Here is a 22,954-nt window from a genome sequence, read left to right as displayed (position 1 = left end):
CCATACTGTAATGAGCCCAGAGGTCCATCCACACTGTCTCTAGGTGCTAACCCAGAAGTTCTGCCCGAGTAAGAATCAGAGTTGCCCACTAAGGCACTAATAATATTACAGGGTAAAATGCTTTCAGTGATTCATCAAATTGGAGCTAAAGGCTGGTTTTCCTCTAATAGCTGTCACTGTTCAAAATATTTTGGAACCCACCTTCTAGAGTCTCCTCAAAACCTCTCCTTTTCTGGGAGGGCAAGCAAGGAATACGACAACACAATGACTGTTTTAGGGATAGACAAACCTACAGGAACTCCTGCTCTGATATTTACTACAGCCAACACTTTAACAATATATGTATGTCACAGTAATCTAGAAAATGAGTGTCTCTTTTCTTGGAAATTCTGTGAAGGTAAAGAGAAGGTAGAGAAAGCACAAAGTGGCACCTACAAAGCTCAGTTAATTGTACATGTAATTGTTAGCGGTGCACTTGGGGAGGACAATCAGAAAGAGGCATTCATATTCTAACTTTATATCTTGGTATAATTTAATTTTCTCAAGTTTCCTTTAAATCAGAAAAAATAAGCCTCACAACCCATTTCAGGGAACAATTGTAGCCCAAAGTGGAAGGGACCACAAGTTGCTCCCAATATCCACGCTCCCCTTCTTTCACAACTACAACTCTTTAGCTATATAAGCAGTGGCCACAACTAAAGACTACATTTCCCAGTCTCTCTCATAGCCAAGTCTGGTCATGAGACTATATTCTGACTGACAGGATATGAGTAGAGGTCATCACACCTATAAAGACAAGCATTACGGTAAGAATTTTAGCAGCTATAAAGGATCATGGAGAAAGAGGCTAAATCTCGAGGATGCAGAACATAAGAGCTAGGAGCCTGGGTCTGAGTTCTTCTGGAAGTAGAACAAGCACCTGCCCTCAACTGCCTGGCTCCTGAACTTCCTGTGATAGGAACAGTTCTAGCGCAGTGAAGTTACTATTACTCTCATTCTCTGTAGTTTGTAGTCAATCTTAATACCAGCTTCATCACCTACCTCACTCACCAGAATACTCCCCAAAATGACCTACCCTCCACACCCCTGGCCTGTACCCCAGTTCTTATAAAGATTTATTTATGCATATAAGAACTGGGATACAGGCAAGAGGTGTGGGGAGTGAGAGGATTCACCAGAGACAGAGTGGGGAACAGAATAGGCAGATCCACTGAAATATACTCCTAAGGGGAGCAGCGGGCGAGGCAGGAGAGGTCTGCTGCGCCATGTGGTTCACCTCCCTGGTGGGGATTGAAATGGTGCTGCAGTGGCTACAGACAGCCTCATAGGTTACATGTTAACCCCTTGCACCACAAGGGATGCCCCCAAAAATAAAGACTTTTTGAAAAATAAAAATTTTAGGTATCATACACCAAATACTATTTGAGGATTGTTACCCCTCCCCCCCCAAAAAAATAGAAAAAAATAAGAAAAGGGAGGAACAGGAAATGCAATCAGCCTCCGCCAGCATACATTCCAGTGCATCTGCTGTCTGGATAATGCATCGTCATGACAACGGACAGGTTGCTAGGAAACCAAGAAAGGATAACCCCAGGAGGGACAGCATCTACCTCAGGTCCCCAGCACTGAGACATTTCTCCACTATCTTAGATCCCCTAAGAGCAGGAGATGCTTTGGGAAAACATTCTGCAGAGCAGAATAAAAACACTGTATTTAATCATTTGGAATAGAATACACCCTGATCTGGAAGACAAAATGTCCCTATATTCCTCTGGAATCTGTGTCAATGAAACTTTTAAGCCAGGAGTCACCTCTAGCCCAGAGAAAATGTAATCTCTGTTATTTAAAACAAATGTTCTTTCTTTCCTGCTGTCCTCTCCCACTACTGTCTTGCTTTTTAATTTTCCTCGCAAACCAGATCAATCTAGGACAAAATACTGATCTACAAGGAGGAGATGATCAAGTCCTCGGGTAGATTATCTTGTGCAATGATGACTGAGACACGTAGGGCCAGGATGCCACCTTCATAGATTGTACAAGGGTGAGGTAACATGCCATAATCAATTTTGAGAAAAGACATTCCTAACTAGTTCCCTCAAGAGCATGCCAGTCCAATATAAACTGCTGCTAGCAAAGCTCTTCATCTAAAGTGTCAGCCTTTTAGGTGATGATCAGAGATGAACTTCGATCACCTTAAAAAGACTATACCACAACTGGACCACGAAGAAGTGAGGCATGGCAAGACTGCCAGTCCCATCAGTTAAACAAGGGGAGTCTGGGTCAGAGGCGCACCTGTACAGTTCTAGAACCACAGTCAGTTTAGCTGAGTCACCAACACAGGGTGATGGACAAGAGTCAATTCATCAGTCAGAAGTAAGTACAGGGTCCATCCTTCCCTGCTATCCAGGGGGTGGTCTCTGTACACTCACAGAAGACAACAATATGCTAAAATAAGGATGAGATGCAAATCCCATAATGCCTGGACTTGTTCCACATGACTGTTATTAATATAATGTTTTAGATACTATTACAAATGTCACTTTTAACTTACTTTGGTTAATACTTAATAGGAATATATTGCCTTTATTTGAAATACTAAAATCTGAAATTCAGAGCACAGCATGAATTAGGGGAGAGTATTAGAATGCCCTCAGCATTCTGATTTAATTGTCCTCATCCCAGAGGGTTGCTGTGAAGATTAAATCAGTGAGCAGAAAGTGCTTAGAACAGGTCTGGGTAGACAAACTCTCAGTTAAGTGCCAACTATTACGAGTTCCAGTGACTCAGGTGGTCCGTGAAGTCAAAATTCTTACCACAATGGCAAGATATGAGTTGCCTTTTTCATCCATTTACTCAAAAATGTGCAGTAGAGTTTTTCCAGAGGCATGCCATAGGATACAACAGACTGAATGCAGAATCTAGCCAGGTGGTAAAAGACATTAAAAAAGTAAAACAAGCCATTCTCCTTACAAAATATATTTGTCTTTAAGAATTTTTCTCATTAAAATTACAACATGTAATGGATTTGTTCTTATTTCTAAATGATTAATTTTAAATTTTGCCAGGTCAATTTGTAAAATGATAAATAGCAATACAACCCATATAAACAAAAGCTCTTTGGGGTACTTCAGTAACTTACGAATATACAGGGATCCTGAGACCAAAGTTTTGAGGACTACTGGATTAAACATTTAGAAAAACATTTTCTGGAACCAGAAGTGGGAAAAGCAACTTCCTCAAATTATCCTTGTTCCTATTTCAGAATTTCCTCAATCAGAGCTACCTAAGTTATCAAAGTTAGATTCCAAGTTATCTAAGTCAGGTTTGAGGCTCCCTCTAACCATTACACAGACTATTATAAAGGTCAACACTTCACGTGAATCCAGTCACTCTTGATTGGCAACTCCTAAACACAACTTATTAAAATTAATTTCAGCACATAAAATGCTTTATTTAATCGTGATAAAGACTTGCAACTATTAACATTTGCCTTTCATGCACACCAACCTACCAGCACTTTCTGAGTCAAAGTTCACCTGGCTACACCTCACACCACCATTCATCAATGCTGAGTGCCTATTATGTGCCAAACACATATGTGCTGCAGACACAGCAAGTGATCAAGACAACAAATAAATAAAATGATGTATAATGCCATAAGTGGCTGAGTGCTATGATGGAAGATAATACAAAGTCAAGGGAGGAGCAAGACCAGGACAAATGACATTGCCATTTCAAACACAGCAGTGGGGAATTCTGCTAAGGCAACCTGAGCAGAGATCTGAACAGAGGGAGTAAACCCCAAGGACAGTCCGGGTAGGAAGATGTCCCAGACAGATGGAACACAAAATGCAAAGATTCTGAACAACAAGCGCCCAGGGTGCTGGACAGAGGCCTAACCAGACAGGAGGGAGAAGAGGTCTGAGTAGTAGCCAAGGGCCAGATGACATGTGCCCTTGTAGACAAATGTTAGGTTTTAATTCTCATGAGCAAAGAAGTACATGATCTTGATAGCACTACCTACATATGCAGAACAGACAGCACCCGTTACTTCTAAATGATTAGAAATAATCACAGCTGCTAAAGGACTATTTTACTGTAGTAAGTGACATCGTTCAGCTGGGCCAAAAGAACATTCTGTATTAGCTCCTCTATCTTATTTATATTTTCCTCTAAATATCTTAATTTACATTTTCCTTTAAATGACTAAAAGTAAGTCATCTCTTTCAAAAGCAGTATCTCTCCAAATGTAGTCAGAATTCAATTTTAAAACTTAGAAGAACCATTAGAATTCATCTCACTTTTTTCCAAAACACAGCTATACACCAACCGTGTTAACAAAATAACACAAGCATACAATGAAATACCATACAGGTATTTACTACAAAGCTGGGAAATAAGAGGAGCTTAAGAAGCCATGACAAACTAAATGCAATGCGGCACTCTCAATTTGATCCTGGAACAGAAACTTAAGATTAGTGGGAAAATTGGTAAAATCCAAATAAAGCTTGTGGTATAGGGCCTCCCTGGTGGCACAAGGGATTAAGTCTCAGAACAATGAAGCCATCAACAGCCACTGCAGAATGAGTTTGATCCTGACCAGGGAGCTAACACATATGGCACAGCAGCCCTCTCTCCTGTCTCACCTACTGCTCCCCTCAGCAATGTATTTCAGTCAATCCACCTGTTCTGCTCCCCTCTCTCTGGTGAATCCTCTCACCGCCCCCCCCCACCCCCCACTCCAGCTCTTGTATGCATAAGTAAATCTTTTAAAAAATAATAAAGCTTGTGGTCTAGTTAACAGTATTTTTGTCATTAACTTTTTACTTTTCACAAATGTACATTGGTTATAGAAGATGGTAACAACAGAGGAATTAGGGTGGAACATATATAAGAACTCACTATATATCTTTTGGGGTTTTTTTTTAATCTTTGTTAACATTTCTATAAATCTAGAATTTCTCCAAAACTTAAAGGGTTTTTGTTGTTTGTTTTTTAATGTAGTAAAGATATATCTGTACCAGCATGAAATGATGTCTAAGGTACAAATAAAAGGAGAAATGCAAATAAAAACCTTTTACCCTTTTCTCAAATTGGCAATATTTAAAATTTGACAACATCAAATGTTTATGCTGCAACTAAAAATTGTGTATCATGAAAATTTTAATGGCCAAAATCATTTTACAGTGTAATTTGGCAATTTCTAGTTAAGGTGAAAATATGTATACTACACAACTCAGCAATTCTGTTCCTAAATATATCCTCCAGAGAAATATCTGCACAAGAATATTTACAGACGCAGCTGTAACAAAAAACAAATGGAAATAATCTAAATGTCTACAACAGAATAGAGAATTAAGTATGATACAAGAATACTATACTGTAGTAAGAATGAATTAAACAAATCTATATATTATCAACATGAATGAACCTTAAGTAAGCAAAACAAAACAAAATAGTATATAAATGCTTGTAAAATGTCTAAAGAACAAAACAATGCTTTACATACTTGAAGGCTACATTTATATGTACCCAAATATAAAGACTTGCAAGGGAATGATAAACACCAAGTCCAAGAAGGTGTTATCCATGAAGGGAGAATTAAGTTCTTTCACTCTATTTCTTAATGAGGGTATTGTATGTGTAGGTGCTCAGCACAATTACTCTCCCACTTTCCTGGATATGCAGATTGTTCTGCAATTTAAAAAAGAACAGGGAGCAAAAGAGTCAGTATAATTTGCCACCGTTTGTGTTAAAAAAAAAAAGGGTTTGGGATGGGGAGGAAATCACATACATAGCCACTTACATACACAGTATGTTCTGGAAAGATCATACTTTTCACTCTACACACTATTACACTGATTGAACTTACCTATTACATGCTGCAACTATCCAATCTAAATTGTTCACTTAGATTTTACAGATAAGAAAACCAGTGAGGGGGGAACAGCTTTAAAAGACTTATCCCAGGTACCAGTTAGTGACAATGGGCCTAGAATCTGAGTGGACAGGTTACCAGGAATTAGCCCTGATCTACTGGGCTGCTCTGATCCATTCCATACAAAGTTCAGCTTCCTAGAGTACAGACTACCACGTCCATCCAAATTGCTGAATACTGGGTTACCCTGCTCTGTCTTCCTGACCCACTAATCATGTCCAGCTAAATAAATCAATTTAACTTTGTTCTGGTTTGTTCAATTTAAAAAGATCCCTTGAAATTCAAAAATGGGACATTACAAAAACAAAGACAGAGAAGATGGCTGTGCTGGTGGGTCAAGGGCATGGTCAAACTTACTTTCACTTGTGGTATAGCAGCAAACCTTAGAATATTTACGACCTAAGTCATGTCATAATGTAATTTAATAAAAACTCACAGCAACCTGATTAGATAGGAATGATTACTAAGCCCATATAACAGATGAAGTACAATTTAAGCAACTTGCCCAAGGTCGCATAGCTACTGTCAGCATGTGATCAAGTTAAACTTCTATTCCATAATATCATCTCAGTCCATTCATAAAGAATTCCAAATTCCACAAGAAAATATGGAATTTGGATAGATTACTTTTCAGCACACAGGTGGCAACTAAGGCCGTAATCCAGGTGGTTTTCTAGAACTTCAAGAAACAAAATGCAATCGGTACTTTTGTAAGAGCCAAATTCTTCATCCCAATCACTATATTTAACTATTGCTTTCAAGTGATTTTTAAAAAGACAGGCAATATAATTAGCATTCTTTTGATTTTAAAAAATATCCAGGCTGGGCCTCCCTGGTGATTCAAGGGGTTAAGTCGCAGCACCATGAAGCTATCCGCAGCGAGTTCAATCCCTGGCCAGGGAGCTACCCTCATGGCGCAGCAGACCTCCCCTCAGCCGTGCATTTCAGTCAATCTGTTCTGTTCCCCGCTCTGTCTCTGGTGAGTTCTCTCACTCCACCCACCACCGGACCTCTGACCTGTACCCCAGTTCTTATAGACATAAATATTTTTTTAAAAAGAATATCCAGACCTTCCCTCCTGGTGGCAGAACCAAAAAAGGATTCAGAGAGAAAGGCCTGACAGCCTGGCATCAAATAATCTAGACTGTCCATGCTAGAAGATGTAACTGATATGTGCCCCAAAGGCTTGGTCTTGGCTTTGAGAGCTTCTCAAGGCTTATTAGGTACTTTCCCCAGCCAGCAGCGCCTGTCCACACGTCTTCTTCCCTATTCAGTCAAGTTCCAGTCTGGCCATTTCAGTCTTAAATATCAAGAAAATGTAGGAACAGCGTCTTCTGATTCTGCAAAATCCAGACCACTCAATCCAAGTACAATTCAACACTCAGAGGAAGTATTAGATACACTCCTCAAATGCAATTAAAGCACTTACCAAATCCTTGATTCATTAATGCAAAAAAAAACCCTTCATGACTTACTGTAATATTTTCACAGAATAAAACTGATTATTCATCGACAAATTTCTGGCCAGTGAGAACTTGAGTTCTGTTGAAATTCAACAGTTTGTGCCATAAAATCATGTCTTAGATCACAATAAAAATAGGATGCACATAATACATTCTAGTGTCCCTGGAGAGTTTACCTGCCTCAGAACGGAGCAAACACGATTCAATTGGTTAGCCACCATAAAACCCACAGAAACAGCAGAGGCAGCTAAGCTTCAGTGAGCATCTCCTACATCCCAGCACTAAGCCTCAAGCTTTATGCATATCACCTCATTAACAATGGACCTGCCTTTTTCCACTAGAGGAATGACCCAACAGTATGTTTTTACTCTATGATTTCAATGATAAAAATTTCAAAAACAGGGCCTCCCCAGTGGCGCAGCGGGTTGAGCGCCACTCTGTGAAGCTGTCCGCAACCTCTGCAGAGCGGGTTCAATTCCCAGCCAGCCAGGGAGATAACCACATGATGCACCAGACCTCTTCTGTCTCGCCCACTGCTCCCCTCAGCAGTGCTTTCAGTGTTTGCCTGTTCTGCTCCCTGCTCTCTGGTGAATCCTCTCACCCTCCCATGCCCCTGGCCTGTACCCCAGTTCTTGTATATATAAAAATAAAATCTTTAAAAAAAAATTTCAAAAACAGCAGTTAGGTTTTTACCTCTTCTGTGCTAGACTGACGAAACGGTTTCCTCTGGGGCAAGTGAGACAAGGTAGGGAGTCGGGGTAGGGGAGGGGGGTAAGACATCTCTGGGATTTCTAGAGAGTTACCTACAGTGGGCATGTTCACCCAGTGGTAATTTATCAAATTGTACACTTAACTTGTGTCCAAGTTGTTTTCTGAATGTAAATTAGAGCCCAGGAAATTTGTAAAAGGTTAAGAGGTACTTGTTGATGGAAGGATGTGCAAAGAGTAAGCACTGTCAGGAGTCCTACTCTCTTACACTGGCTTCCCCAATAAATGGCCTATGATTTAGGAGAGTCACTTCTGGGGACCTGTGTCTTTATTCCTCACAAGGAAGTTACATGTTCTCCAATTTTCTCAGAATACCATGACTTCCTTTTCTTTCTCAGGCAGGAAAAGAGAGGGACGATTGGATTGAGTAGAAAAGTAATAGCAAGTGTTTCTACCACTAGGACATCATTAAAACACAAAACGAAGCTGATCCAGATTTAGGGAGACACTCAGGACTACAGAAGTGCTGTTTTGGAAAGGCAAGTTCTTTCTAAGCCCCTCTAGGGGAGAAGATGGACACAATCTCTAAGCACTTTTCATTAACAAACTTGTCAATATCATTAGAAATTTTAGAAATAACACTTTCAAAAATTCACAATGGTGTCAAGGCAAGTGGACATTCCTAGCACTGTTACCAGCATGAACTTGGTATAATCCTAAAGGCCAAGTAGCAACACACTTATAACACTTATAACACACTTCCATTTACCCAAGTGTTCTGGAAAAAGGGTACCTTAATTAAATATTCTGCTGAAACAAATGCCCATATATAACAGAGGAGGATTTCACATTTCCAAGTAAACTTTTAGGTGATCTCAGTGATTCAAAATTCTTAAGGGTATTGTGAGGAGTTATGTACTGCCAATAACACCAACTGTTTCACACCGAAAGAAAAAACCTATTTTCGATCAACACAGAAAATTTAGAAAGTAGCATTAGTTTATAATACAGACCATGTACTAATAAGCAATTTCAACCCGAGAGAACTGTTTTCTTCGGTTATTATAAAACCTAAAAGTCTTTGATAAGCTGGTGGTCTTCCAGTCTACAAGTTCAAGAGTTTGAGTTAAGTTAAGACACATTCTTGGGAGTTGCTGAGAATCTATTTCATCTATAAGAATCATTCTCCCAGGGCCTCCCTGGTAGCACAAGGGGTTAAGCAGTCAGCACTGTGGGGCAGAGTTCGATCAGCAGAGTTCGATCCCTGGCCAGAGAGGTGACCCACCTGGTACAGCAGACCTCTCCTGCCTCCCCCGCTGCTCCCCTCAGCAGTGTATTTTACTCAATCTACCTGTTCTGCTCCCCACTCTATCTCTGATGAATCGCTCACACTCCCCTCATGCCCCCTACGCCTCTGGCCTGCACCCAAGCTCTTGTATGCATAAATAAATCTTTTTTAAAATATATTAAAAAAAAAGAATCTCCAGGGCCTCCCCGGTAGCTCAGTGGTTGAGCGCTGGGCTGCAAAGCTGCCCACAGCCTCTGCTCGCCAGTTTGATCCCCGGCCTCCAACGAGGGTCCCACATGGCATGCAGACCTCTCCTGCTACGCCTGCTGCTCCCTTCAGCAGTGTACTTCGTCAGTCTGCCTGTTCTGCTCTCCACTCTGGAGAATTCTCTCACCCTCCCGTGCTTCTGACTGTACCCAGTGCTTGTATAAATAAATAAATCTAAAAAAAAAAAAAAAAAAAAAAAGAATCTCCAGTTTTCCACCAACTCTGTCATCCATTTTGTTATTGTTTGCTGGGTGGCATGATTATTTAAAGTGGAAGTTAACCCCTCTATTACATACTGTTAACTAAAAACAGAAATTGAGGCTGGCTCTAAAGATCACGTTTATTTCCCTTCATGTACTATTATCTGAAAACAACCTGACTTGGGATCCTCGCTATACAAATTAAAATCTGTCTCTGACTAACCACAGGATAAGTACTAAATGTCATTGCTTTTTCCTTTCCCAAGATGATTTAAAAGAGGGGCCTTCCCAGTGGCGCAGCTATTGAGTGCTGGGTTAAGCGCTGGGTTGCGAAGCTGCCCGCAGCTTCTGCAGCACCGGTTCGATCCCTGGCCACCAGCGAGGGTCCCACATGGCGCGCAGACCTCTCCTGCAGCCGGCTGCTTCCCTCAGCAGTGTACTTCGGTCTTTCTGCCTGCTCTGCTTCCCACTCTGGCTCTGGTAAATTCTCTCACCCTCCCGCGCTTCTGACTATACCCAGTGCTTGTATAAATAAATAAAATAAATCTTTAAAAAAAAAAAAAAAACAGATGATTTAAAAGAGGTAAAGATGTGAAGGTAAGGGCCTCCCTGGTGGTGGAAGCGATTAAGACGCAACCTATGAAGCTCCCCACAGCCACTGCAGCACAAGTTTGATCCCTGGCCAGGGAGGTGACCCACATGGCACAGCAGACCTCTCCTGACTCGCCCACTGCTCCCCTCAGCAGTGTACTTCAATCTGCCTGTTCTGTTCCTCACTCTGTCTCTGGTGAATCCTCTCACTCTCCACACCCCTGGCCTGTACCCCAGTTCCCGTATGCATCAATAAATAAATCTTTAAAAGATGTGAAGGCAAAAGTTGAGGGGGGATAATCAATTCCAGGAAGGCAGTATGGCTGGTTTCCAAGCCTTGTCTTCAGAATCTGCACGGATTTTGAGCACAGGAACTATTTCGGGAAATAAACAGGTATGAGAATAACACCATTCTCACCTACTTACATTCTCCCCAAAATAAAAGCCACCGCTAAAGCCGGCCAAGGGCTGGGCAAGGCATTTCACAGCAGGTGTAAAGACAGCTCCATTGCAAAGTCATCGGGACCACAAAAAATCCCTATCAGTGTCAAGATGTAGACTCAAAAACACATGTGCATGCAAAGACAACTATCAACAAATCATATACTCTGCTTCTGCACCTCCAATCTGCTTGGAAACTGGGGCAACTGAGCCCAAGGACTAATGTCCCCTGCGGGACAGGGCGCCCGTCCAGGCGATCACGTGCGCTCAGCACAAACATGCCAGTCGCCGGAGGGGTCAGCCTCCAGGCCCACCGCCTTGCCGCGGAACGGCAGCTTGAGGGGAGGCCCCAACCCGCACTAACTTGACCCCTCGGTGACGCCCCCGCTTCTGCCGCGCCAGCCCAGCCGCTCGCCCCGACCCAGAGCCCGCAGCGCGGCCCGCTCCCCGCGGCCGTCCCCGGCGGCCGCCGCCCGGCAGGTACAGGCGGCGCGCGCGCCTGCGCAGTGCGCGCCCCTGCCCAGTCCAGCAGGGAACGCGGGGACCAGGCCCGGAACAGTCCGCTCCAGGCTCCGCGACGGGTGGCCGGGCCTGAGGAGGGCCCGTCCCGCAGCTGGGGGGTCGCAGGGCTTACCCGCGGCCAGCAGGCTGGCCAGAAGGAAGAGGGTGGACATGACGCCGCTTGACTCCGCAGTCTGCAATGCAGAGCGTCAGCTGACCCTCCGCGAATATAAACCCGCCCCACCCCGAAGCCACCCACCGCGCAAGCGCAAGCCCCGCCCCGAGCGGGCCGGCCCGAGCTCCGCGCGCAGCCTGACTCAGCGCCGCACAGGGCGCCTGCGCGGAGGGACGGCGGGGCGGGCGCCCCGCGAGGGGGGCCCCCTTCGGCCCCCCAGCAGTGGAGAGGAGGACTCTGTAGGGGAAGAGCGGGGGGAATTTATTAAAAATAATAAAACTAAGGATTTAAGAATTAAACCAGTCAACGTTAGAGATTATATCTATAAAATATCTATTTTAAAAGATTTATTTATTCATACAATAACTGGGGTACAGGCCAGGGGCGTGGGGGGTGGGAGGATCCACCAGAGACAGTGGTGAGCAGAACAGGCAGATTGACTGAAGTTACACTGCTGAGGGGCACAGCAGGCGAGACAGGAGAGGTCTGCTGCGCCATGTGGGTTGCTCCCTGGCGGAGGATGGAACTCGTGCTGTAGTGACTGCGGAGAGTTTCATAGTTGCATCTTAACCCCTTGCACCACCAGGGAGGCCCTATATCTATAAAATATCTTTTAAATCACTTTTTTTCTATGAGGTGCCATTTTCTATTATTGGTGCCATTTTACAGAGAACACCTACTTAAAAAGTTAATGACTTTAAGTTCTCACAGTCAAAATTCAAACTCACCCCTCCTCCCCCACAGGCTCCTAAGTGATGTTTATAGGCTTCACCTGCTGGGTCTGCGTGTTGCCTCATTCTGGACCCTGGTTTTCCCTCTTAACATTTCTTATCAGAGGTCACTTACCACCTGACCTACCAGCAGGTTTCTCTATTCTATATACACAAGATTCTGCCACGGTCTGTCACTGGAGTTGGAGGGAGTGAAGGGGTTCAGAACAAGCCCCCAAATGAGCCATATCCCTTTGTACATTACAGTCATTCATTGCTTAGCAACTGCTGGAGGTAACAGGAGAAATGCCTTGTTTCCTTTGAATTATCCTCCCCTTGGAGCCCCAGGTTCCTATCTCATTCCTTAGATGGGGTTGACAGATAGGCTTCATTTTGACAGATAGGCTTCACTTGCAAGCCCTTAGCTTTCATAGCTTTAAAATTCCTGTATCTATGTAATTTTTTTCCTAATAGACTATTACAAGGACAGTGTTAGTCAAGAACCTAGAAGGGTAGAGGGAAAATTATTTTTCTTCCACTACAGGAGTAATATGGGGGAGAATAAGAAATGGAATAAGCCATTGGATAAGGGATCAAGAAATGTAGCCCAAGTTGAGAACCCGGCTAAAAATAGGCTGGTAATCTTGCTAGAGAAACAAGTGTCCCCAAGATAGCCAGTCCCCATTCCTCCCCTTATTCCAGAAAGGCATAGGTGGCCCACACAAAGCCCTTGCCCTCTGCCTGTGTTGACCCCATCTGGTTCTGAGCTGAGGGATGACTTAACCCCCTCCCCCCAAGGGACAAGTAACTACCAGTCCCCTAAGGGAAGAAAAAAGGGGATCTCAAGCTATTAGAGGTCATTCAGCCCCATTCCATCACTGTACAAAATGGGAAACAGGCCTGGAGAAGGAAAGACATTTGTCCAGGGTCACACTTGATCCGGGAGGGGCAAACCCAAAGTTCCCCTAGCTTCTGACAATCTTGAATCCTCTAGATTCTGACAGTCCTAGGAATAGCCCACAGACAGAGGTCTCAGAGCCTTTGGTTCTCCTCCTGCACCACCAACCCCACACTGCGGCTCTCACTTCCCACTGGGGATTGAGATGGGGAAGTGTGTACCACAGTGGATAATGTGAAAGGGCTGAGAAGTTAGGACAAGCTTTTCCAAAAATGAACGGTTCACTAGTTGGCATTAGTGGCCAAATGGAGCCTATGGCTACCTCATCTGTGGGCTTCATATTCCTAAGTTCAGGCACAAGGATGAAGCAGACTGCGCTATGGTCAGATGAACACAGAGAGATGGGATAAAACCTGTCCCTCACTTCCTTGCTGACGGAGGAAACAAAACATCCCTGTGTTCCAGGCAGAGGTTGTAAGATTCCAAGCCAAAAGGAAACCTAGAGCTCTTCAGACCATCAGCTTTCATTGTGGTGGCCTTACTGAGATCTCAGAGCTACTTAATGACAGAGTCAGAACCAAACAAGCCTTTTTTAATATCCTCTCCCTTGTAATTAGAAGCATATGTCAATGGTTGTTTTATTTTTTTTAGATGAACTATTGCTGTCTTTCATTTCTACACCGGTTAACACAAAAGTAATATATTCCTTCATCACCTTCCTCCCTGTAAGGATGGAATTTTAATAAGGAAAAACAGTAAGTAGATTATAATAATTTTTACCAGGTCAGCTGATGCTTAAATCCTCTTAAAATACCTTCCTAAACATCTATGCCATAGGCTGCAAGAACTTCAAAGGTATGTGGACCTTTTGACCCTCTACTACCATTCCTAGCTATATACCACCAGGGAGACAATCCAGAAGCTAAGAAACATTTTATCCAAAGTGTTCACAGAGGGCCCTTTATAAAAGTGGAAATTGGAGAGATTCCAAATGCAGAGTGATGATGCAATAACTAAGGAAATCGCAGGCCTGGACAAAACCATGCAGCTTTGAAGCATGAGGTAGAAACAGCAAGTGCTGGTGTGCAGGGGTCCTTTGAGGGAAGTGAGTCTCAAGGCCAAAAGCCCCATCTTCTAGTGCCTACCGTGCTATTCACTTCCCAGAAGGCATTACAGGCTGGCAAGGGAAATTTAAGATCCTCCAGTCTAGGCATACACTAAGGAGGCCATGGCCTTTTTGCTTAGTCTCTTTCAAAAGCAATGAAATTTTCAGTGAGAAGAGGAACAGAGGTTCTGCTGACTTTGGTTAATTCATTTTTGCATTATTTCACTTATTACAATGACTACAATGTCTACATTATTTCACTTATTACAATGTCTACAATGTTACTTCATGTTTGTAAAAGAAAAAGTCTAAGAAATTTTATGAGAAAAGAAAATCGCCTTTACTTTTTTCCCTACTATGAATTCATTTTCATGGAACTGAAAACATGTTTTTCCTCAGAAATGTGAGGTACACCAGAGGTGGGAGGTGGGGGCGGGGGGGCAGAGGGTGGGGGTGATGTTCCTGATGGATTTCCAGTTCTGAGTCCCAGTTCTTCATAAGGTCCTACTTCTGATGCCTGAGATCTCTCTCTCTCTCTCTCTCTCACACACACACACACACACACACACACACATACACACACACATGCGTGCACGCGCGCGCACCACATCCTTTTGATAATTTCCCCCTTTTGTCCCCAAGGACTTTCATCTATTGCTGTTTCCACAACTGAGAGTGTCCTTAAACCAAGACTGCTGAAGTAACATGTAACAGGCATCCATCTTGAAGACCTAGCCCACCTGCTTCACCCCAATCTCTACTCAGTTTCCCTAAACAGCAGCCCAGGAACCTTATTCAGCTCTGTAAGCTCCAGCCCCACTCCCACCCTAGCTGTGGCTCAAATAACTACACTCAGACTCCTCACCATCCAGAATCTCCCTTATCCAGACCCCCAACCTTCAGTCTCTTCTGCCTGCAATTGCCTTTCTGCCTAGTCTGGACCCCTCAGTAAGCTTCAGCCCCTCCCAAAGAGCCCTCTCCCATCATGCTTTGTTCATCATCCAATTCCTGGTCTCTGATTTCTCTTCTACCAACCTCCTCTGGACTGCTGGAGAAATGTCCAGTCCCAACCCACCGAATCCTGTGCATTCATCACCGGCTGAACCCTCCCATGTGGCAGTCTACTATTGTTTCCTAATATCCTTCACCTTTCCTTCACCTTTCCTTGATCTTGATAGTAAACAACACCTCTAGTCCTGGCTAGTCCTGGTTAGTAAACAACACCTCTAGCAATATATTCCTAATAAAGGCTACATCTCCAGTCTCCATTGCCACAGGTCTTCACTCTTTCATCAATGAAATGAAAAAATAAGTGCTCATTTTGTGATTTCTATGTACTATTCTTAGAAGGAAAGGACACATTCACCGCAAATATTTGACAACTGGTACTAACCAGCTGGAGAAGTGCCCTGGAAGGCTCCAAACGAACCAGGTTGTTGATTTGGAGGACTAGGTTATCCCAGGGGATGAGCCAGCAAGAAGATGGGCATCAGGAGGTCAGTATTTCAATAACTTTATTACTGATACAAGTCTATTGATTTATACCAGCTAAATGGCAGCCCTGACTACAAACTACTTCAGTCTCACCCCGCTTGGCACTCTTCTCCTTCAGGTTATAAATATATCCAGTGCCGTCTCATCCTGAATGAGATATCTTCCTGCTCCTTTCACTGCAGCTACTGTGCCATCTCCCACCTGCCCTTCACAGCCATACTCCTTGAAACAGTCACCTACACTCAGCATATCTATTCGTGGCCCTCCACACTAACACTAACCAGCCTACCAGCTCACTGAGTGTCTTTTTGAAAATTGATAATGAATTCTTACTTGGAAAGTCCACCAGCACTTTCTCATTCCCTTTAAGCTTTTGACACTGTTGATCTGCTCCTCCTTCCTACAATCTTCCCACTTGGCATCAGTGACACTGCGTGCCTCTTCAGGAATGCTAATTATCACCAGTCCCACTGGCCACTTCTTTACTCACAGCAGGCATCACTAACAGAAGCTGACTTCCAAAGCTTTCTCAGCTCCAGACTCCCACTGCTTTTACCAGCTGATCAATGTGGCTCTTGAATTGACATCTATCTATTGTTTGTCTTAGGTGGCATTCCCTGGGAAATACATTGTATAGTTGACATTGTTAGGGGAGGTACCATTTTACTCTCCCCCACTTACATGCAGCCACCTTGGACTTGCTACTAGGAACAAGGGGTGGAGCTGAGTGGCCAGGTCAAGCTATATAACATGGAAGGCATGGAAGGGTTCCAAGAAGGGCCCTTGTTTCCCCAGCTTTTACTTGCATCCAGGGATTTAGGGGGACTTGGAAGGAGATGCATGGCGACACCGCATGCATGCAGAAGAGACCTGTGGCTGAGAGACAGGTGGGGAGGCTGATAGCAGCAGCCATTATCTTGATTTGTATCTCCTATCCCAGCTCTCTGGGACTTCCTTCAGAACCCCTTTTCTGTGGTTCCCTGCCAGAAGGAGCCTAAGACGTGTGGCAAGTGTTGGGGCCCCACCAGCCTTACTTTGCTCTTTGGGCATTTGCCCACGAGGGGATGGCCAATTTTGGAGTTTTAATGGGCAACTATTGTGAGGAATATTCTCTCTCCCTCTCTATGCACACTAGTCTATTAAAGATCCTTCACACTAAGAGATCCCATTTTAGAGCATACACCCCTTAAATGTGGGGTCCCTGGGTACCCCCTTGGTGGTATGCACTAACCACATGTGTAGGAGAAGTATAATAGGGCATCCTTCAGGGCATCCGATCATACCTATGAGACAGTGAGGGCACAAGATATGGCAGAGGGGGAGACTGAACTCCAGTGAGTTTACAACAGAGGCTTCAACCCACCGCAGGCTGCAGGGATGACCCTGCAAAACTGTCCTCAACTGAGGCTAGAGGAATGGTCTTTATTCCTCTACATGATGCTGCCCCAAGGGAAGGGTGTAACCTTAACCAGGGGCTCCCTTCGGGTGAGGGAAATTCCTGAAGAGGGGCTATTATAGACAAATGCTCCTGTGGCATCCCCAGTCTCATTCATATATTGAATCTTCACCCCCAGTGTGGTGGTATTTGGAGATGGAGCCTCTAAGGAAGTAATTTAGGTTAAATAAGGCTTAAATAAGGTCACAAGGGTGGGATCCTAATCCTGTAGGATTAGTGTTCCTATAAGGGTCCTTATAAGAAGAGACACCAGAGAGTCCATACAGACATTAAAGAAAGGCTACGTGAGAATATACAGAGAAGGCAGCATCTGCTGGCCAGGAAAAGTCCTCAGCAGAAACATCAGCAGAAACCTTGATCTTAGACTTCTAGCCTCCAGAACTAGAAGAAAAGAAATGCCCACTGTCCAAGTCCCTAGTCTGCTGTTTTGTGAAGGCCGCCTGAGCTGACGAAGACAAGTACCTGCTTGTGAGTGGCAGCAGGTCCCCCTCCAGGTAGCAGGGAAATGAGTTCTTTGGGCCTGAAAGTTTTGGTTGTCTACTCCACCACTGCTCCATCCCTGCTCTCAGTTGTCTTTCTCCTCTTGACATTTCTTTCTAGAATTTAAAACCTTGCTCCATCCCTGCAATCTGATCCCCCAAACTCCCAACCTTGCCTTCATCCCCTGGCTCCAGCCACTCTGCCTCGCATCCTCTCTGACTGCCTAAATAAGTCACACAACTTCACATCTGCATGCCCTGTAAATACCCTCCTTCACTATTTAGAATTCCCTTTTCTACCTCTTTCCCCGGTGAAATTTTATTCAACCTTCAAAGCCCAATTAAAGTGATATTCTCAGAGGGAAGACTTTTCTGTGCTTCAGAGAACAGTCAAAACTCCCTCCTCACTGCTCCATTGTTCTTTGCCTTACTGTTATAGTAACACATTGTGTTTTAGCCACACATTTATTAGACACCTAGTATACACCAAGCACTGTACTAGAGACTGAGGAAACTGAGTGGAAAGACAAGGGCTGAATGGAAAGTCATTTAAGGGGCTTGATGCTATCTTGCCACCTCCTTGGAAAACGAGGCTGCCCCACCAGGCCCACAGCTCCATTTGGAACCTCATGGCCTTGCTACCCTCTAGGCTGGGGGTAAGCACACCAGGAGGCCAGTCTATTCTGGAGCCCAAAGCTCTGCCCACAGAGGTACACATAGTGGACTGTGACTGGCTGAGCCAATCAGATGCTCTCTGGGGGAGCTCAAGAGGAGCTGCTGGGAACACGCGTTGATGACTCAGCAGTGGGCAGTGGTGCCCTCTAGGACTGCTGAATCATTGGAGAAAGTCTGCGTGTACCTGAGGTGAGAGCCCTTTTAAAAATCTATTGCTAGCTATGAGTCTTGGCCAGAAATGTGCTCAGATACTTCTGGCACTGGTTTCAAGCAGTTCTCAGACCTCTTCAGTTCATCAGAACAAGAAATGCCAAAAGGAGAACTTTGGTAAACCCAAAGGAAGGCAGACGGGAAGTGACTGAACAGTCAGAGTCAGTAAGAAACAGAACTAGGACCAGAATCTCTGGCTTCTGTAATTCTAGTCCTCTCCACTGACCAGCTTATGCTCCATCCCCAATACCTATCAAAGTCTCCCTTCAGTCACAAGTGTCAATGACCTCTCACCTCCTGGGAAAACTTCCTGCACCCTCTAGCCCTGGGCATCTTTTTCTTCCTCTAACTACTAGCACACCCTCAAGCCCTAGCTTAAACAATAACAGAGTTAGATTAGATTACATCCTGAACCTGAACAGAAAACAACAGACTGGCTCCAAACATATTGACTGGGAAACCCACCTCAGTGCCCAGGACAGGCAGATGCCAACTATGGAGATGCAGCAGGGCAGTCTGGGCTGGCTGACATCAACCACCTTCTGATATTCAGGATCTGCTTCCCCCAAGCCAACTCTGTGACTTGCCTGACCGGTCAGATGGCAAGGTGAGATGCCCAGCTACTCCACTGAGATTATTTCATGCTCAGGGCTACTCCTCACAGTAAAGAGCTGTTGGTCTCAGATCCATTTATCAGATTTCTGAGTTTGTACATGAATCTCATAAGTACTGGGCACTTATTAAGTTTCTCACTTGGTCAGGTGGACTAAGACCCTTGGACCACAGAACTTCATTAAGATTGAGACACCCTAGGAAGGTGCATCACAGTTGGCCCGAGGCTCTACCCCAGACCTCATGGCAGTGAATTGTAAAAACTCTTGGGCCAGGCAGAACTTTGTAAGTGTCCTGGGAAAAACAAATGGGTTAGGAATTAGGGCCTCCATGTCTTGAGGTTTTCTGGAAATTTCCATTGCAAGGTGTGACCCTGTCGCCAGATTCTCTATCACATTGGGAGTTTGACTATCTTACTGGGATACTCCTAATGGGAGCATCCTGTTCTCTAGCCTATCCTTTGATTTCAAATTGCCTTGCCCAAGAATGCATCCCAAACTGGTATCTCTGCTTATTGAGGTTGCACCAGCCTTGCCATCAGATACCTGGAGCCTCCTCCTGGATCTTCTCTCTGGCTGAGGAACCTCTGGAGAGACTCTTCACCCTCCCATACCTGCATACCTCCAGTGCAATGGACACTTAATGTACTTTGCCAATGGCAAGAGCTGTGTGTACAGAAGGGATAATCTGAGTCCCCAGGAGACATGACCCTGTTTCAAGATCAAATGTCTCCATCAACCATAAATTCAACTAATCCAAATTCATGACTGCCTGGGTGGGTATATGATGCTCAGAGATCTAGTCTCCCTACCCAGAGGTTGTAGTAGGAGTGGGGATTCCAGTAGTAAACACCACTTTTTCTGAGAGAAGACAGTGATAATATTTGAGCAACGCATTCCGCCCCCTCTCCCCCCTAATCCATGGAGGATCACAAAGACATGCTCCTTGAGACACTTTAAAACTTGAGACCACATCCTTCACCAAGGAAACTCTGGCAGTGCCTCACTCCTCAGGGACCCTGCATGGGCACAGAAAGGTTGGTTCTCAATGGACACCACCCCCCCACCTTTAAGTGGGCCCCCCCTTGGAGTTGGGAGCAACATGAGAACAGGCAGGCTTTCCCCTCAAAACCTTGTCATATTATACCAGAGAAACAGTTATGAGGTGGGTAGCAGCAAGCAATGGGGAGCGGGGAGGCACAAAAAGTGGATCTCAGGGAATTCTTAGAGCAGGGTAGCTGTTCTGAACAATACTATCATGGTGGGTACATGGCACTATGCATTTGTCAAAACTACAACACACAGACAGAACACTAATGTAAACTATTATTAATTAATAATAGTGGATCAATATAGGTTCGTTGATTGTAGCAGATATACAAACACTAATGCAAAATGTTAATAATAGGGGAAAGGAAGGAGCAAGGGGAATTTTCTCTACTATCTGCTCATTATCTATAAAACTCAAACTGCTGTAAAATATAAAATACATTAATTTCAAACAAAACAAACTCTGCCAAAGAGATCAGGCCTTTTAAAAGGCCTCCAGGGTCCTGATGCCAGAGATGCTTGATCTGCCCTAGAAGTAAATTAAAGGGCTTTGACCCTGCACACACATTGGACTTCATGTGGTTCCTAGAGCACCAAGCACTGTTGGAATTTATATTGTAATATCCAATGGGGAATCAGAGTACAGAGGAGTTGTTTAATAGGCTCTATTTGTATTTAAAAAAAGAAATTTCGGGCCCTCCCTGGTGGCACAAGGAGTTAAGACACAACCTGTGGGGCTATCTGCAGCCTCTGCAGCACAAGTTTGATCCCTGGCTGGCCAGGGAGCAACCCACATGGCGCAGCAGACCTCTCCTGTCTCGCCCGCTGCTCCCCTCAGCAGTGTATTTCAGTCGATCTGCCTGTTCTGTTTCCCACTCTGTCTCTGGTGAATCCTCTCACCCCCCACACCTCTTGCCTGTACCCCAGCTCTTGTATGCATTAATAAATAAATCTTTAAAAAATGAGAAAAAAATTAAAAATAAAATATAAATAAAGAAATAAAGAAATTTCATATGTATTTTATCATGTTTGCATAGAAAGTCTCTGGAAGGATCTGGGGGAGGCGAAAGGGAAAATTTTTACTAACTTTCCTTTATTTATTTATTTTGAGATTTATTTTATTTATACATATAAGAACTGGGGTATAGGTGGGGGTGAGAGGATTCACCAGAGACCGAGTGGGGAACAGAACAGGCAGATTGACTAAAATACATTGCTGAGGGGAGCAGAGGGCAAGACAGGGGAGGTCTGCCATACCATGTGGATTGCTCCTGGCCAGCCAGGGATTAAACTCGCACCGCAAAGGCCATGGACAGCTTCACAGCACTGCGCTCAATCCCCTGCACCACCAGTGAGGCCCCGAGATTAAACTATTTTAAAAAGAACTGCCCAAGGTCTTCCATGTTGGTCTAAGGATTAAGTCTCAGTGCTATCACTGCAAAGTCCACTGCCTGAGTTCGATCTCCAGCCAGGGAGCTACCCACATGGCACAGCAGACCTCTCCTGTGTCGCCTGCTGCTCCACTCAGCAGTGTAGTTCAGTAGATCCGCCTGTTCACTACTCTGTCGCTGGTATATCCTCTCATCCCCTGTACCTCTGGCCTATACCCCTGTTCTTCTACACACACAAAAAAAAAAAAAAAAGAAGAAGAAAAAAAAAAAGAACTGGCCAATTTTATGTTAGCAGTCAGAAAAGACTGAACATCATCTACCATCAGGAAAATAGAAATCAAGACCACAATGAGACACACTCTCTAGAATGGCTATAATCAAACAAACACCTAATAACAAGTGTTGGTGGGACTATGGCGAAACCAGGGTCCTCACAAATCACTGGTGGGTCATAAATGGTGCGGCCTTGGTAGAAAACCAGTTCCTCAGGTGGCTAAACACAGAGTTACCATATGATGCTATGTCTACCCCATGGGACTTGAAAACATATGTCCACACAAAAACCTGGCGTGAGTGTTCAGAGAAGTACTACTCATAGCCTGAATGTGGAAAGAACCCACATACTCACTGCCTGGTGAATGGACAATCACAATGTGGTCTCTCCATATTACACAGTAGGATTCAGCAAGAATGAAATACAGACCATGCCAGAACATGGGTGCACCTTGAAAACATTATGCTAAGTGGAAGAAGCCAGTCACAGAAAAGGCCACATACTGATTGACTCCATTAATATGAAATGTCCAGAATAGGCAAGTCCATAAAGATTAGTGGGTGCCAAGGACAGAGATGGGAAGGTTGAGGGTGACAGCGAAGGAATGCAGGGTGTCTTTGAAGGATGATGATGTTCTAAAGTTGATTGTAGTTGGACAAAGATGGTTGTACAACTGTGTGGCTGTAATAAAAGCCAGGAGTTATGGACTGTAAATGTGTAAATTACATAGTCTGTGAATTAGTATCTCCATAAAGCTGGGAGTCTTTTCTGACCTTTTTAAAATGTAATTCTTTTTTTCTTTTTTTTTCCTATTACTGCTGAGTTTTCACCATCAAAACTTATGATCTTGGTCTTTCCTTTAGCCTTAAGTTCAAAGGAGAGGCATCATGCTTTGACAACCTTAGAGCAGACTCAAGGAATGTCACCAACAGCATGATCTTTGTGACCCAATCCAGAAACCAGAATGTCATCATTTTCCATAATAAAATTCAAGCAACCATCACTGGGTACAAAGGCTGTGATTTTTCT

General features: G+C 44.1%; 1 protein-coding gene across 1 annotated transcript in view; it reads right to left on the bottom strand.

Moving 5' to 3' along the window:
* The window catches only part of PSAP (prosaposin), a gene marked incomplete at both ends in the record, with an annotated part of 28,549 nt that extends 16,979 nt beyond the window's left edge, over positions 1-11,570 (bottom strand). The window contains one exon of the mRNA XM_084245013.1: positions 11,531-11,570. Within this exon, the coding sequence (XP_084101139.1) occupies positions 11,531-11,570 (40 nt within the window). The remainder of the gene's footprint in view (positions 1-11,530) is intronic.
* Positions 11,571-22,954: the final 11,384 nt, after the last annotated feature.

The sequence above is a fragment of the Talpa europaea genome (genome assembly GCF_964194135.1).
Source record: "Talpa europaea genome assembly, chromosome: 10".
Lineage (NCBI taxonomy): Eukaryota > Metazoa > Chordata > Mammalia > Eulipotyphla > Talpidae > Talpa > Talpa europaea.
Note: the sequence above shows the minus strand (reverse complement) of the source record. Positions and strands in the feature narration are given on the sequence as shown.